At 39.8% G+C, this 18,890-nt stretch overlaps 1 protein-coding gene across 1 annotated transcript in view; it reads right to left on the minus strand.

Annotated features, from left to right (window-relative positions):
* The window catches only part of BMPR1A (bone morphogenetic protein receptor type 1A), a 136,437-nt gene that overhangs the window by 5,862 nt on the left and 111,685 nt on the right, over nt 1-18,890 (minus strand). Inside the window, exons 8-10 of the mRNA XM_045569039.1 lie at nt 8,740-8,884; nt 3,568-3,760; nt 1,405-1,702 (exon numbers count right to left, since the gene is read on the minus strand). Of these exons, the coding sequence (XP_045424995.1) occupies nt 1,405-1,702; nt 3,568-3,760; nt 8,740-8,884 (636 nt within the window). The remainder of the gene's footprint in view (nt 1-1,404; nt 1,703-3,567; nt 3,761-8,739; nt 8,885-18,890) is intronic.

Below are 18,890 nucleotides of genomic sequence, written 5' to 3' on the forward strand. Positions count from 1 at the left end.
TGCTCAGGCTGGTCTTGAACTCCTGAGCTCAAACGATCCACCTGCCTCGGCCTCCCAGAGAGCTAGGATTACAGGCATGAGCCACCGCGTCCGGCCTTGGAGCAGTACCCTTAATCAAACTCATTACTATGCCTGCAGTGAAACACTAAGCCTGAATACTCATATTAAACCAGAAAAAGACAATAAATACCTCACATTAGTCCAGGCCAGGTTTTGCCACCAAGTAAGTTTGGTGCCTCTCTGAGAAAGAGGACAACACTGAATATAAGAAAAAGTGGTAATTATGTCTAAAACCAAGTGAATGTGAAAATAAAGAGGAATCATTTGCTTTTACCACTTTCATATGATAAACTCAGTCTTCACAATGTAAGATTACATTTCTTCTTTTTGGGTCCAATCAACTTAGTTCTGTCATTAGTAATGTCTACATAATCATATCGATAATAAGGAATAAATGTCTATTGGCTCTTCAATTTTTGGACTAAACTTTAAAGTTGAAGACATGAATGTTTGTTGCTTAGGCCCCCAGGTCTGGCAGGTCTTGGAAGCTACTGTCAAGCAGAGAGCAATATAATCAATTGCATTTTCTTATATAGCATTCGATGAGTATTTAAGCCAACAAACACTACATTGACTTAGCACACTCTAATAACCAAGGGAGAAGATTCAAGTGTTTTTTACAGTTGTCTTACAGACTGGTACTTTTATTTTATGTCAAGAAATGAATTCTGAAATGTGAAACAGCTGCAGTATTCTAGAGTTATAACAACATTAAAATGGTTTCAATGGTTTCCTACAAATGTTGTAATTCTAATTGTTTAAAAATATTAATATCAAAGCGGTGATGGAGAAATGACATACGTATCCTCCCTATTTGTGAGAGTGTGAACTACGTGCACTTTCTGAAGGGATAAAATGCAATCCACCATAGTTTACAAGGTGTGAGCCCTTTGTCTCAGCTGTCCCTTCTCTAGGAATCTGTCATGGAGAATACTTGTAGAAGTGCTCAAGGATATAATATATGTAAATAAAACAGGACAATGTTCATTAAAGCTTTTTTAAATAATAGAAATAAACTGGAAGAAAACTTAACGTTCATCAGTTGGGTTACAGAATAAATTACAGTACCTCCACATTATGGAAAACTTGGCATCTGTTAAAAAGAATGAGGGCAATCTACATAAATTGAAATAGAAGGATGTCTACCATAATAAAAAAGCAGGAAATCAAGAATTATGTACGGTAGGATGTAATTTTTATAAAAAGAAAAACCCAACTACATATTAATATAACCATATAATGAGACTTGCACATTTTTAGAATTCCATTGTCCTGAATACAAACAGGCAAATGTCCTTTGGAGATTAAAATAATTTCCAAACAGTGGGGCAAAGAACCACTTACCTGTTGAATTTAACAGCAAGGCCCAGGTCAGCAATACAGCAACTTCCATTTTTCTTGATGAGGATGTTTTTGCTCTTTAGGTCTCGATGAGCAATTGCAGGCTTTCCTTGCGTGCCGTAAATTTCTGTGTGAAGGTGGCACAGACCACAGGCAGTTGAATATGCCAACTTGAGCAGGGCTCTGGTGTCTAGTGTAGCACATTTCAGGAAGTCATAGAGAGATCCATTTTCATGGTAATCAGTAATCAAATAGAGCTGAGTCCAGGAACCTGTACCTTTAATGTCTGCTGCTATAAAACCTGTCCAATTAAGGAGTTTAAAAGGTTAGTTTTCAGAGATGGCTAGGAGGAATAATAAATGCTCATTCAGGATACTGAGAACAACTTAGGTATCATGTACAGATCATAAAAATTTAATTTGCCTGACAAAATCTCTTAAATACTTGCGTTACCAAAAATTTTATTTCTACCATTTGTAACTATACTTTTACAACAAATTTACAATAATTTTAATAATTATGAAACTGACAATAATATGACCAAGAAAAAGATCATATATTATATAACTAACCAGGGGAACATTACCAATCTACAAGTTTCTCTAGTAGAAAAGGTTCTCAATTTCAAATCAAAAAGCGGACAGTATAATAAACTTAAAAATGTTCAGCCAAGAGTTGGGTTATTTGCCCATCAGTGACTCATCACACCCGCCTTCTCAGTCAGCTCCCTGACTACTAAGTCCACAATACTGCTCTTGTTTCCTTTTCACTTCTTTCCTCCTTTCTCCCTTCAGAAAAAGGTCAGTGAGTGCTGTACTGAATTCAATAGTATCCCCACAAAGTTCATGCCCACCTGGAACCTATAAATTGACCTTATTTGGAAAAAGGATCTTTGAAGATGTAATCATGTTAAGATGAAGTCATACAGGATAAGGGTGGGCCCTAATTAAATGACTAGTGTCCTTTTAAGATGGAAATGTGGACACAGGCACATAGGGGAGAAGGCCGTGAGATGACAGAAACAGAGACTAGGGTGTTGTCTATAAGCCAAGAGACACTAAAGATTGCTGGCAACCACCAGGAGCCAGCAAGGAAGGACCCTCCCCCTGGAGCCTCCAAAGGGAGCATGGCTCTGCCAACACCTTGGTTTTGAACTTCCAGCCTCCAAAACAGTTCTGCTGTTTTAAGCCACCGAGGTCATAATAATTTGGTACAGCAACCCTGGGAAACTAATAAAAGTACCCACTATATGCTGGCAAGGTACAAGCACTCTCCGAATTAAAGGTAGGAAAACAGCAGCTGAAAAGAAATTAAGACTCAAGATAGCCAGATCAGCGTATGCACCCTACTGATCAGATCATACCTAAGTTATTTTGCTATTTGTAAACGGGGAGGGGAGAGGTACATATACTAAGCACAGAACATACGATGGAGCTCCATGTTGGGTTGTTGAGCATACCAAAGGCAAAAGGCATAGAGTTAATGTCACCCTAGAAAGCTGCTTCAATTATCTATAAAAACCTTGGTCTTTAGCCAGGTGCGGTGGCTCACTCCTGTAACCCTAGCACTCTGGGAGGCTGAGGTGGGTGGATCATTTGAGCTCAGGAGTTCGAGACCAGCCTGAGCAAGAGCGAGACCTCGTCTCTACTAAAAAAATAGAAAGAAATTAACTGGACAACTAAAAATATATAGAAAAAAAAAATCAGCCAGGCATGGTGGCGCATGCCTGTAGTCCCAGCTACTTGGGAGGCTGAGGCAGGAGGATTGCTTGAGCTCAGCAATTTGAGGTTGCTGTGAGCTAGGCTGATGCCACGGCACTGGAGCCTGGTCAACAGAGTGAGAGTCTGTCTCAAACAAAACAAAACAAAACAAAACAAAACAAACAAACCCCCCCAAAAACCTTGGTCTTCATTACTATAGGAGTAAGTCCAATAAACCAGTATTTCTTTCCATTTGAAAATCATTGCTATTTCTTTAGGTAGTTAGTAAATAAAGTGGTTGGCATTCAGAACTGTGTTGTATTTAAACCACGTATTCTACTGGATTTCCTTTAGACAAACGCATATAGTTGAATTTGTATGTTTTCAAAACATACATGGCAGGTTTCTACCTGCACCTCACTAACCCTGTCAGATACAGAATAGACCCAAATCAATGTGTACCCACCAAGTATGTTTTCATGGCGCATTAGCACAGTTTGGTAGATTTCTGTTTCTCGAAACCAGCTAGCTTCCTCAGTGGTAAAGAATACCTTGACTGCCACTTTTTCACCACGCCATTTACCCATCCACACTTCTCCATATCGGCCTTTACCAACTTGCCGAACCATCTGAATCTGTTTGGCAATAGTTCGCTGAACCTTAAAGAAAAAAAAGTAAAAGGTTTTGAGCTCTTGATAAAAAGAACATATTAAGACTGACAAAGAGGTCTGACGGCCCATCCCATCAAAAAGCATGGTATATCCAACCAACCAACTTCAATTTTAAAACTTATAATGTGCTTAAAAGCATGAAACAATGTACAATGTATTCTGAAGTTATAAACTAATAGGCTGGTCAATGTAGCAGATTGTTTGTAAAAATGGTCATAATAATTTGCCTCCCAGTACATACAGCATGGGGTGGTCTTCCCTGCAGACTCAGGAAATGGCCCCTATGACTTGCTTTGGGCAACAGAACAGCAGCAAATGTGATGCAAGCAAAGACCTGACAACTGTTTATGAAGTGGGGCTTGCCCTTGTCCTTGTTGTTTTGGGAACCCTGTGACCAACGGACAGCACCACGTGAACTGCCAGCCAATCGTGTGAACTGTATCACCCAGCTGTAGCTGAGCAAGTCCAGAAAAGGAACTGCCCAGTGGTCTATACCCAAAACCATGAGAAACAGTAAATGTTTGTTGCTTCAAGGCACTAAGTTTTGTGGTGGTTTATTATGCAGCAAAATGCAAATGATAGTTAAAAATCTTCAACTCAGTCTTTAAGATTCCACATGATCTGGCCCAGCCCATAATTTGCTATGATCACTCCTCAGGCACTCCTTTTGTTTGCCTTATTTCAACTTTTAGAATTCACTCAAGCTTAACTCCTGCCTCAGGGTCTTTTTGCATGTCCAGTTCCCTTTACTTAGAGTGCTGTTTCTCTTGCTTAAACACCTTCATAGCACACACACTTCTCAATTGCTGCACTTATCACAATTATATTTTCTTTCTTTTTTTTTTTTTTTTGAGACAGAGTCTCACTTTGTTGCCCAGGCTAGAGTGAGTGCCGTGGCATCACAGCAACCTCAAACTCCTGGGCTCAAGCGATCCTACTGCCTCAGCCTCCCGAGTAGCTGGGACTACAGGCATGCGCCACCATGCCCGGCTAATTTTTTCTGTATAGATTTTTAGCTGTCCAAATCATTTCTTTCTATTTTTGGTAGAGACGGGGTCTCACTCTTGCTCAGGCTGGTCTTGAACTCCTGAGCTCAAATGATCCGCCCGCCTCGGCCTCCCAGAGTGCTAGGATTACAGGCGTGAGCCACCACGCCCGGCCTATATTTTCTTATCTACATGGGTATTTCCTTGAGTTCCACCCCCTACTCACAGGATACAGGTATTTATTTCGGACAATACCTGAAGTACAATAAGTGTTTTATTATTTGTTAAATGAAAGAGGTACACTGATTGCTACCTTTCAGAAGCATTAGTGATCATTCTAAATTAAAAAGAACTATTGTTCCAAGTTGGAATTGCATCTATAAAATGGCCATTTTGTGCAATAATTTACATACAATAGAATTCACCCTTTTTGAGAATAGTGCAGTAAGTTTTGACAAATTATAGTCATGTAAACACCCACACCATAATTAGGATACAGAACATTTCCAACACCTAAAAAAATTCCTACTTTTGGTTAATCCCCTTTCTAAGTCCCTGGCATCAGTGATCTGTTTTTTTATACCTACAGTGTTACCTTTTCTAGAGTATCTTAAAAACAGAAACATACAACATGCAGTCTTTTGTGTCTGGCTTCTCTCACTTAGCATAAAATGCCTTTGAAATTTATCCACTTTGCTGCACATAGTAGTTTGGTCCTTTTTAATGCTGAGTAGTATTGTACTATAGCGGTCCCCAACCTTTCTGGTACCAGGGATCAGTTTCACGGAAGACAATGTTTCCACAGAAGGCGGGGTGCAGTGGTGGAGCTCAGGCATGAATGCCTGGTTCCTAATAGGCCAGGACCAGTACCAGGCCTCACCTGGGGTTTGGGGATCCCAGTTACATCCATACAGTAGTATGAATGTACCACAATTCGTTTATTTATTTACCAATTAATGGACTTTCTGGTTGTTTCTAATTTATGCCTATTATGAATAAAGCTGCTATGAACATTCATATTTAGGTCTTTGTGTGGTCAAGTTTTCATATTTCTTGGGTAAGTAATTAGCAGAAAGATTGCTTCATTGTATAGAAAGTATATGCTTAACTTTCCAGGCAACTGTCAAACTGTTTTTCAAATTGGTTGTACCATCATTTTGCATTGCAATCAGCAATGTGTGAGATTTCTAGCTGATCTAAATCCTATGGGCACTTGTCAGTCTTAACCATATTAGCGGATATACCATAGTACTTCATTGCATTTCATGCATATCCCTGAAGATACTGAACGACATCTTTCCATGAGCGTATCTGCCATTCTTGTATCTTCTTGGGAAAGTGTTCAAATCTTTTGTCCATTTAAAAAAATTGGGATGTCTTATTATTGAGTTGTAAAAGTTTGTTATATATTCTGCACACAAACGCTTTATCAGATCTTTTCTTGCTAGTCTGTGACTTCTCTCCTTGTTTTCTTTCTTTCTTTTTTAGAGACAGAGTCTGGCTCTGTTGCCCAGGCTGGAGTACAGTGGCACCACCACAGCTCGCTGCAACCTCGAACACCTGGGCTCAGGTGATCCTCCCACCTCAGCTTCATGAGTAGCTGGAACTGCAAGCACATGCCACCACACTCAGCTAATTTTTTAAAATATTCTGTAGAACTGAAAGATGATATTAGGCCTAAGTGGTCCTCCTGCCTCAGCCTCCCAAAGTGCTGGGAATACACAGTGGTGCCCAGCCTCATTTTCTTAACAGTGTCTGTGGAATAGCAGAGGCATTACATCTTGACAAAGTTCAATTTATCATTTTAAAAAATGATTCATGCTTTTTGTGTACTGAGAAGTCTTTGCTCAAACCAAAGTCACAATAATTTTTTTTTTTTTTTTTTTTTTGAGACAGAGTCTCACTCTGTTGCCCTGGCTAGAGTGCTGTGGAGTCAGCCTAGCTCACAGCAACCTCAAACTCCTGGGCTCGAGCAATTCTTCTGCCTCAGCCTCCCAAGTAGCTGGGACTACAGGCATGCGCCACCATGCCCAGCTAATTTTTTCTGTATATTTTTAGTTGTCCAGTTAATTTCTTTCTATTTTTTAGTAGAGATGGGGTCTCGCTCTTGCTCAGGTTGGTCTTTAACTCCTGAGCTCAAACGATCTGCCCGCCTCGGCCTTCCTCAGCCTCCCAGAGTGCTAGGATTACAGGTGTAAGCCACCACGCCCAGCCCACAATAATTTTTTTCCAACATCTTCTGGTAGAGGTTTTATACTTTGACTTTTACATTTAGGTCTATGCTCCATTTTTTTTTATATATATATATAGAGTGAGGTAAGGTCGAGATCCAGTTTTTGGCAAATGAATGCCAGACTGCACTATCTGTTGAGTACACGGTCATTTTGCCACTGAATTACTTTGGCAACTTTGTAAAAAAAAAATTTGTTAACCATGTATGGGTGTGCCCCTTTCTAGACTATATTCTGTTCCATTGATCAACATGTCTATCCTGGCCGGGTGTGGTGGCTCACGCCTGTAATCCTGGCACTCTGGGAGGCTGAGGCAGGAGGACTGCTTGAGGTCATGAGTTCGAGACTGGCCTGGGCATCATAGTGAGACCTCGTTTCTACTAAAATAAAAAAAAAGGTAATAAATTTAAAATATACTTAAAAAAAATTTTTTTTTAAATTTAGTTTTAAATATGTCTATCCTTATACCATAGTATGTACTATACCCTGCTAATTATTGTAGCTTTATAGTAAGTCCAGAATCAGGTAATAAGTCCTTTTTGTTCTTCTGCTTCAAAGTTGTTTTGGCTTTTCTAGTCCTCTGCATTTTAATATAAATGTTAGAACAGGCTCATCAATTTCTATGAAAGTTTGCTCTAATTTTGACTTGATTGAAACAAAATTACATAACAATCTGAGGAAAACAGAAGTCAATAATACTGAGTCCTCTGATTCATAAATACCTCCACTTTTTTTAGGTCTTCATTAATTTCTTTCAGCAATGTTTCCTAATTTTCATTGTATAGGTCTTGCACAAATTTTGTTAAGCTTATTTCTAAATATTTCATGTTTTTATGTTATTTTAAATGATACTGCTTTTTAAATTTCAATTTGTAATTCTTTGTTGCTAGTGTTTATAAATTCAGTCATATTTGTATAATGACTGTATTCTGCAACCTGATCATTTATTAGTTGTAGTAGCTTTATTGTACCATTCTTGGGATTTTCTATATTAACAATCACATTGTCTACATATGAAAATGAAGACAGTTTTACTTTCAACTTTTCCAATTAAATTACAGAATTATTTAATAAGATAAATTTTAAAATTAGAGATCAATGTATTTAATTGCAACTAATGCCATTAAACAACTAAAAACCTATGTGCTGTTATACAGTCAAATAGAGTCCTTCTCAACCTCTAAATCTGAATATTTCCATATATAAAATCTGTTGGAATTATTTACAACCACCTTTAAAATTATTTTTATTGAATTTATGTTTTGGTTATATAGCATTACATTGACAGAAGTATCCTCTCTATGAAGATCTATGGGAGAAACTTCTCTTTGATTTTAGAATCTGAAATAGTTAAGCCATCCCTCAACCAATCAGTTTAACCTTATAATGCAAGGAAACTGACACCTGATTCCTCTTCAAGTTGGCTGTTAAAATACTTAGAGCAAAACTTGTGAGCTAACTCTTGAGCTTATACACATGTAGGACTTCCATGATCTGACTCTCTCTCTATAGGACTTTTTCCTAACCTTGTTTATGGTTCTATCTTACTTGCCTATTCTATGTTTCCTGGTTCACCTATTTTATTTTTAACTAATACCATCTTTCAAAACTGCATACATCTTTCTAAATAAGGAGAAAACAATGCGTCTAGTGTTGCTCCCTAATCTGCGATAAATATGCTGTCCATCATCATCTGAGGACACACTCTGTATCAACACCCCATTCATGTGTACATGAAATTTTAACTTACCAATAAAGGTAGTCCAGATCCACTCCCAGAACTTTGTGACTGGTCAATAAGGTCTTTTAATGATTCTCCAACTGGAATAAATGCTTCATCCTGTTCCAAATCACGATTATAACGACGTCTGCTTGAGATGCTCTTGCAATAATGTCTTTTAAAAAAGCAGAAAACAATCTATGTTAAAATTCTAAAACTATAAAATTTTGAGTTAAGAAAAACTGAGGTTTTCTACACCATCATCTTTCCTTCAGAAGGAATCATATCTAATTTAGTTTATCGTAGGATAATATATTCTCTGTAAAAATACATCTAGAAATAGACTTTATGAGGTAGACTTCTCTATATCATGTTAAAATGGAAAGATATCTATGATGTATTGGCAAGTGAAAAAAACAGACCAAAATCAGGATGTAAAGCATCATCTTAGCTATAAAAAATTAAAGATAATATATTTTTACATACGTCTAAAAAGATAAGAAAGGATATATAGCATAGGAATATTTACTTGCTACTTCACGTATATATATTTTTCATTTGAATTTATAACCATGTATTTTCATATTAAGATGAATAAACATATTTCCATTTTAAACAAAGGGAAAAGGAATTTATGGAAAAGAAACCAAACACGTTCTCTTAATTCATTCTGATGTTTTTGAAGGCCTATTTAAAATTTCAAATTATGAAATATTCTGAACACATAGGAAGGTAGAGATTAACTGGCCCCTATGTATAGATCATTTTAATTTAATTAATATTAACATTACGGTATGTTTATTTTAGATAAATTTTAAATAAATAACCATTAGAAATATTTGAAGCTCTAGCCATTTCTCTGATAATTCCATTTCCCTATTTTTCACCTAAAAGAAAATCACTATCCTGAGGGTTTTTATATCCTTCCTATGTATTTACACTTTTATTATACATGTATATATTCATGAACAATGTCATTTCTCTATAGAAAAATTTACATAAATGGCAAATGTTGTATTAATATTTTATATCTTGCTTTTAAAAACCCCTCCTTATGTTTCACAAATTTATCCATGTTGATAGCTCATTTTTACTGATGTTGAGTATGTCAGACATTGTTCTATGACTCAATTCATTTTTATAAAACCCCTAAGAAGTAAGAACTGTTTTTCTATTTTACAAATGAGGAAATCACGGCCAAGAGGTTCATCACTTGCCCTGAGTCAGACAGCTGTCAAGTGGTGAGGCTGGGATCCAAACCCGAGGCCCGGTGCTAAAACCCATAATGCTTGTTACTACGATTCTTTTAAGGAAATGACTTAAATGGTGCCCAGTGTTCCTGTTATAAATTTGTCACAACTTACCCTGACGGCCATAGTTCAGTTATTTCCAAAAATTTGTATATGTTAATATAAATGGTACTGCAATAAACATTTTTGTGCCTATGCCCTCGTGCAGATATATGAAAATTTCTTGAAGGTATACATAACTTCAATTTTATAGATATCACCAAACTTCTCTCCAAAGTGGAATAACTTATACTCCCACCCAAAGCATAGTATCACAATATCCAGTTCCTTACAGTCTAATAATACAAGCTATGAACTGTCATATTTTTAGACTTTTGCCAATTTTGATGGGTATGAAACACTGCCTTATTTTAATTTGCTTTCCCTTAGTGAGGCTGAATTTCTTTTTCCCCGTGGTTCACAGTTTTTCTGTGAGCTGCCCATTCATGTCTCTTGCATGTTATTCAATTAAGGTGTTTAATCTTTTTTCTTTATTGATTCATAGGAGTTCTTTATATAATCTGGACACTGAATCTTTGATAATTACATGTTACAACAATCGTCCCTCAATCTGTGATTGTCATGGTATTCTATTTATGGTGTTTTATGTCAGGTTTTAATTTTAATATAGGAAAATTAATCATTCTTTTTCCTTTTTTTTTAATTGAGACAGTTTCACTTTATTGCCCAGGCTGGAGTGTAGTGATGTGACCACAGCTCACTGTGGCCTCAAACTCCTAGGCTTAAGTGATCCTCCCACCTCAGCCTCCCAAGTAGTTGGGACTACAGGTGTGTGCCACTATGCCCAGCTAATTTTTTAAAAAAATTTTTGTAGAAATAGGGTCTTCGTATGGTGTTCAGGCTGGTCTCGAACTCCTGACCTCAATCAATCCTTCCGCCTTGGTTTCCCAAAGTGCTGGGATTAGAGGCATGAGCCATCACGGCCAGCCTCTTTTCCCTTTTCAATATATGCTTTTTTGTTTTTGTTTTTGTTTTTTTGAGACAGAGTCTCACTCTGTTGCCCGGGCTAGAGTGAGTGCCGTGACGTCAGCCTAGCTCACAGCAACTTCAAACTCCTGGGCTCAAGCGATCCTTCTGCCTCAGCCTCCCAAGTAGCTGGGATTACAGGCATGTACCACCATGCCCGGGGCTAATGTTTTCTATATATTTTTAGTTGTCTGGTTAATTTCTTTCTTTCTTTTTTTTTTTTTTAGTAGAGACGGGGGTCTTGCTCTTGCTCAGGCTGGTCTCGAACTCCTGACCTTGAGCGATCCTCCTGTCTTGGCTTCCTAGAATGCTAGAATTACAGGCATGAGCCACCGTCCCCAGCCTTGTTTTTGTTTTTGAGTCTCTCTTTGTTGCCTGGGCTAGAGTGCCATGGCATCAGCCTAGCTCAGAGCAACCTCAAACTCCTAGGCTCAAGTGATCCTCCTGCCTCAGCCTCTCGAGTAGCTGGGACTACAGACATGTGCCACTACATCTGGCTAAGTTTTTCTATTTTTGGTAGAGACAGGGTTTTGCCCTTGCTCAGGCTGGTATCGAACTCTTGACCTCAAGGGATCCTCCCGCCTCGGACTCTCAGAGTGCTAGAATTACAGGCATGAGCCAACGCCCCTGGTCTGCTTTTGTGTCTTAAAATAACCTTGCCAACCCTTATGTCATCAATACCGTCGTCTCAAGAATTTAAAATTTTGATTTTCTCATTTAGTCCTTTAATCCATTTGGAATTTATTACATATATTAGAAATCAGAAAACTAATCAAATTAGATTTATTTTCCATATAAACAGCCCAATTTACTCAACCATTTTTATAATTTTATTTTTATTTTTAAAACTTTATATGAGTAATCAACTTGACTGGTTTAAAATTCACAAACGGGTATACAGTGAAAAAAGGGTATACAGCCCTATCCTTAAGCCAGCAAGTTCACTTCCCTGGAAGTGAGTATTTCCCTAGTTCCTTAGAAATGGAGGTATTTATAGTTTCTCAGGTTATCTTCTGAAGACCATGTATGTATATTCAAATAAAAATGTGGCCCAGCGTGGTGGCTCATGCCTATAATCCTAGCTGTCTGGGAGGCCGAGGTGGGCAGATTGTTTGAGCTCAGGAGTTCGAGACCAGCCTGAGCAAGAGCGAGATCCCATCTCTACTAAAAAAATAGAAAGAAATCAACCGGACAACTAAAAATATATAAATATATAAAAAAATTAGCTGGGCATGGTGGCACATGCCTGTAGTCCCAGCTTCTTGGGAGGCTGAGGCAGGAGGATCTCTTGAGCCCAGGAGTTTGAGGTTGCTGTGAGCTAGGCTGACGCCACGGCACTCTAGCCCGGGCAACAGAGCAAGACTCTGTCTCAAAAAACAAAAAACAAAAAAATCCATGTATCTTGATATTCATCTCCCTCTCTTTTCTTTTTTTCCCTTCTTCCAGAAGTGGTAATATACCATATGTACTGTTTTACATCTTGCTTTTATATTTAGTGATATATTTAGGGTATCATTCCACAGCTGTACACAAAGAGCCACTGTTTTCTTTAATGGCTAGATAGCACTCCATTGTATGGCTGTTAAACCATCCCCCCCCTGTTATATTTAGACTGCTTCTAGTCTTATTACTTACAAGTCTGAAATGAAAAAATTTCCTGGCATATCTGTAGTACAAACTACTATAAGTTAGAACAGAATTTGAAATTTTGCCAGAATGCTCTACTGGCGTCTGTAAAGGTTGTACCAGTTGCAATCCTTCTACCATCACTTGAGTGAGCCCATTTTCCATATGCCTTTATCCATACCACTTAGTTTTTAATTTCATCAAACTTTGTATTTTATTTTTACAGAACTTAGTACTTAATTTTATCAAATTTATTTTAACAAAGTACTTAATTTTTGAATGTTTATCTGTTTAGATCAACACTCAGCGTTTGCATTATTAAGACTGTAAACTTATCCACATGTGGGCCTCACTGTATCCCATGATTATTTTTTCTTTCCTGCATACTCTCTCACCCCCACACCCCGCTCCCAGCATAGGCAAAGCGCCATTACTTCTGGGGAAGAGGAGAAGCAAATCCCTCTGCCACTGGTGGATGTGTAGGAAACGCTCCCAGCCCCAACCAGGTAAAGGTCCGTTGATGCTGAGGGAGAGTAGACGCAAATACCCTCTCTCCTTGTGGAGAAGAATGGAACTCTTGTGGACACAGGATCCTAGAGCAGGGCCAGCCACCTCAGGGGAGGGCAAGAAACCACTGCCCAAGACCAAAGAAAGAAGCGAGGCAAGATCTGGCTGCCCAGGGAGGAGGTGCAGGAACCCTGAGAAGCCCTCATCCTTAAGGTCTGGCAACACACAAGCCTACCAAAGGACAACAGATCCCTCCCCCGCTTTCTACCTGTCCCCCACATGAGTGATATGTGACAGCAGGAGGGGCAAGAACATAGAGAGGGACCCCCACAGTGGTGCAAGCATGCTGAGAGAGCCAAAAGCTGAGGGGGGAAGCAGGAACAGAGAAAATCTCGCCCCTCTGCACCTAAATGCCCACCCCAAGCACAATGAAACAGCAGCCCATGCACCACCAAAGGAATCTGACCCCTGTGAGGCACTGAAGGCCCAGGCCCAAACAATAAACAGAACCTGAACCAATTCAAACCCCCACCCCCACGAACAGCCTAAGAGAAGAAGAGGTGTGCCCATTTCTAGGCATATGTATGTTTTATCTCGATCTCTGTTACTCTAAATGTGATGGACAACATTTGAAGTTATGAGACACGGCAAAAAGCTGGGAAAAACCACCCACTGTCGAGAGGGAAGGTGATCAACAGAACCAGTCTCAGAGACGACCCATACGTTGGAGCTATCAGACAGGGGCTTTAAAATAACCGTGATTAAAATGGCAAAGCATCTAGTGAAGACAGGCAACATGGATAAAAAGATGGAGAGTTTTAGGAGAGAAGTGGAGCCAAACAGGAATGCTAGAAATGTAAAACATGATATTAGAGATAAAAAATTCTTTTGATGGGCTCACCAGCACACTGGAGACAGTTGAAGAAAAAAAAAAATCAGTGAATCCAAAACTAGGTAGATAGAAATTACCTGAACTAAAACACAATGAGAAAAAAGGGTGAGAAAAATCGAATAAAGAATTCAAGAGCTTCAAATAATCTAAAGTATGTATAATTGGAGTCTCAAAAAGAAAAGAGACAGATAAGGGACAGAGAAAATGTTTAAAGAGATAGTGGACAATAACTCTGCAAAAATAATGAACGATATCAAACCACAAATTCAACAAGCTCAGTGAAACCCAAAGTAAATACCAAAAAGGAAACACACATACCCCTAAACATATTATAATCAATTTGTTTAAAACCACAAAGGGAAAATCTTACAGAAAGCCATGAAAAAAAACTACATACAGTACATCAAAGATAATTATGTGAGGAGCTATGCAAGCTGGAAGATAATAAAGTGACTGCTTTAAAAGAAAACAAAACAGGAAAACACCAAGCCAATCTGGAATTCTATATCTAGTGAAAATACCTTGGAAAATGAAGGCAAAAGATTTTTCAGACAAAAGCTTACAGAACTTATGGCCAACAGAGCTCCACAGAAAGAAGAAATGTTAAAGGAAGTTCTTCAGGCTGAAGGAATATAACAGATGAAAACATGGAACTAATACCTAGAATTAAATAAGTTAACTGAAGAGTGCTGAAAATGATGAAAATAAACACATATATAAATATGTCCTTTTTTCTTATTGTTAATTACTTTAAAAACTGATTAGCAGCCTTTTTTTAGGTATACAATAAATGTTTTTTCTTTCTTGTTAAATGACACATTACTTGCAATTTTTTTGCTACAATTGCTGTAATTTTAAAATCATTCATTTTTAATATTTAACTACTGTGGGAACAGGAATCCCTTAAGGATAGTGAAGATAACGGGCACACTATAAAGCCATAAATGGGCTTTTTATCTGATAAATTAATCTGTGATACTGCTTCCCAAGGCAGGCATTTCTGGGCCAAGGGGTGGATAGTTAGCATCAACAAAATTTACTGAGTCTTTACTGCATGCCAACCACCAGGGACACACCGATTCACCATGCTCACCCTTAATAATTCAACAGAAAAGTGGCAATTTAAATAGCCAGCCAGCTGATCATCGATATTAATGGACAAGTAATCTCTGCTACCTGTGAAATTCCTGTTCAGTGATAAAGGCAGACTTTAGGCAAATAATTATGAATAAGTAAATGAATACTTGCAAATGTCAAAAATGCAAGGTAAAAGTAGGAAATGTTATGGGGGTAGATCATAGGATCTAACCAATTTTAAGTGTTAAAGGAGTTATAAAATAGGATGCCAATGGAAAGTACAAGGAACTGGCAGAATGGTTACAGAAACGATACCTCATCCAGAATGAAGGGAGGTAATGGTTGGAGAGGAGGTTGTAGAAAAGGTACTGATTTTGAGGGTCATGTTGTCATGAATGTAAATCAGATTCAAGAATAAATTTGTAGCCAGTGGCCTGCAGCTTTGCATTTGGATAGCATCTCCCAGCAGCTGCACTGCACTGCTGGGCCTGCTCCTGAGCCCAGCTTGGGAGGGCCCTCTTGGACCTGGGAGCAGACCCTGGTCACAGTGAAGTCAGACAGGGTCAGGAGTGGCTGGCTGGGATGTGATCTAGCACTTTGAGAGGTGTGGCTTCAAGCTGGTAGAGATGAACATGGTGCAGGCACCAGAGAACATCCTTGCTGAGCATTACCAGCACCCGTGGCGGAAGCCCTTCTAACCAGCCCTCATCAGCTACCTGAGCTCCAGGCCTGTGGCAGCCATGGCCTGGGAAGGGTACAATGTGGTTCACGTCTCACATCAACTTGGTGGAGGCCAAGGACACTTCAGCATCCACATTGGCAACTCCACAGAGCGGGGAGCAGAGAGAGACCCAGGTGTGGTTCCAGAGCAGTGAGCTGGTGAACTGGGCAAACGGGGGCCATCAAAGCAGCGTGTACCCAGCCTGAGGGTTCAGGCTGCCCTTGGCCACCCAAGTGTCTAACTAGGACCAACTACTCTGATCAATAAGAACTCAAGCCCACACCCATACCTGTCTCTCCCAAATCACTTCCATGTTCACCTGCCCCACCCCAGCCCAGAGGGGTTTGAGCCACCAACTTTACCTGCCTTTCTGTATCCTAGCCAGCATAAGATTGGACCAAATCCTTTCTGTACCAAAGTGCCACAGACAACCTTTTTTTTTGGGTGGGGGCAGAGTCTCACTCTGTTGCCTGGGCTAGAGTGCTGTGGCATCAGCCTAGCTCACAGCAACCTCAAACTCCTGGGCTCAAGCAATCCTTCTGCCTCAGCCTCCCGAGTAGCTGGGACTACAGGCATGTGTCACCATGCCCGGCTAATTTTTCTATATATATTTTAGCTGTCCATATAATTTCTTTCTATTTTTAGTAGAGACGGGGTCTCACTCTTGCTCAGGCTGGTCTCGAACTCCTTAACTCAAACAATCCGCCCGCCTCGGCCTCCCAGAGTGCCAGGATTACAGGCGTGAGCCACCACGCCAGGCCCACAGACAACCACTGAGGTGTCTTCAAAAGTGACCTCTCCTCCCCCAAAGGGGAGATATTAAAATTCACTGTGCTGAGAAAAAATAAATAATAAATTTGTAGACTAATCTAAATTGGAGGAAAAATGTCATCAGAAAAAAGTGAAACAAAATATTAGTAAGATACAAAAAAGATATACCTTAATATGTTGAAAGACAGACCTCTCTTTAACTTTAATCTTACCCTTTTCTGGTTTGCTGTGGATAGCAACTTGTGACTTATTAAAGTCCAGTTAAATGTGAATGAATACCTGAAATTACTAATCTTGTGTATCTGATCAATAATGGATCTTCAAGCATCTAAAACGAGCACATAAAGTTCAAAAGCTAAACAAACAGGGCAGTCATGAGGCCCCTGTAATATTTAGTTTAAAGCTATGAAAGAAACCTAAATGGCCAGTTCCTGACGGCTGTGTATTTCCTGAGGTGTCCTAGGTCACTCACTTGAGTGTCCATAGCTTGATTCTGAGCTGAGTGGTCTTTTCAATCAATCTTAAAAGGTACTGTTAGTCTGTTATACCGGGGTTCGCCCTGTGTCCTGAAGCCAAACGCTCTCTTCAGGCAGTAAGGTGGGTAATCACAAGGCTCACCTCGCTTGTTTCCGTTTCTCTGAGATCAGTGTCTCTCATCGCTGGATGTCCTGACCGGCAGCTGTTAGGATGTGAGTGGGGCGTATCGATTATAGGTTTCATTTGTAAGATATTCTGCCTGGGGGCCATTTACCAGAGCCCTAGGCAGTATTTTTAGGTAAAATTTTTCTCTTGGGCTGGACAGATTTCCTTAATAATCATCCTTTCTGTTGTCTAGCACTGGATGTTGTCCGGGCTGCACAGCAAGAGGTGAGTATCAGAAGAAGCTTCATACATATTTACAGCCACTCCCCATCGCTCACATCACTGCCTGACCTCCGCCTTCTGCAAGATCAGCTGCGGCATTAGATTCTCATAGGAGCGCAAACCCTACTGTAAGGTGTGCGAGGGATCTAGGTTGTGTGCTCCTTATGAGAATCTAATGCCTGATGATGTGAGGTGGAGCTGAGGCAGCGATGCTAGCTCTGGGAAACGGCTGCAAATACAGATTATCATTAGCAGAGAGGTTTGACTGCACAATAAATGTAATGCGCTTGAATCATCCTGAAACCATCCTCCCACCACCACCCGACCCTTGGGTTCATGGAAAAAGTGTCTTCCATGAAATTGGTCTCTGGTGCCAAAAAGATTGGGGACCGCTGCTCTAGAGGGTACAGGCCTGGCTGATAGGGTTCTGGGAAGGCTGAGGGGCTCACCAATCAGTATGTAAATGTTCACCATACCTCCCTGTTTTCATTATAATGCCTCACACTCAACAATGGGATACCACAGTTGAGAAACTGTGTTTTTGTTCTCTCCAAAGCATATACTTCCAAGCCTTCTGTTAGGGAGGAGGTAGGGAAGTCACACGATTATTCATAGTAGTAGATAAGATGGAGTGACAATCTCAGCATCTGTGGTAGCCAACATCCCAAATGGCCCACAACGATCCTCACCTCCTGGTGGTTCATGCCCCTGGCTAGTTCCCTCCCATAACACATCAGAGCTGATCTGTGTGACAAATAGAATATGGCAGAAGTAACTTCCGAGCCTAGATTATAAACAGCATTGCAGCTTCCACTCCACTGTGGTCTCTGGGATCACTCACTCTCTAGGGGAGGGCAGGTGGCATGCTGTGAGCACACAAGCACTTTGCAGACGCTCACACTGAGAGCTACTGACTTGGTCAAGTGAGTCGCCTTGTAAGGTGATCTGCCGGCTCCAGTCAAGCCCTCAGGTGAGTGTAGTCAAGTCCTCAGGTGAGTGTAGCGTCAGCCGCCATCTGACTGGAAACTCATGGAAGACCCTGAGCAACCCAGTCAAGCAACTCCTGAATTCCTCATCCACAAAAACAGTGAGACAACAATTGCTATTGTAAGCCACTAAGTTTTAGACTGATTTGTTATCACAGTATTGGATAAATCAGCGTCTGACTTTCTGAAAATACACTTTCAAGCAATCCTCTGGGTTTTATTGTCACCCTCAACTTTACTTCCAGAGATAAAAACAACTGCCAATTCCTAAGTTTCTTGAGGGAATTCTATAGTATAAACTGGTTGTTTCTTGGCTTTCTCAATTTTTAGCCTAGGATTCAGACATTTTAGGTCTACAAAGTCACTTACTAGTCATCCATCTGCTCCATGGGTTCCAAGAATTTTTTACTGTTACTTTATCTCCTGTTCTCCTTGTCCTAGTTAGACAAAGGAGTTCAAAA

Source organism: Lemur catta, chromosome 14 (assembly GCF_020740605.2).
Source record: "Lemur catta isolate mLemCat1 chromosome 14, mLemCat1.pri, whole genome shotgun sequence".
Taxonomy (NCBI): domain Eukaryota; kingdom Metazoa; phylum Chordata; class Mammalia; order Primates; family Lemuridae; genus Lemur; species Lemur catta.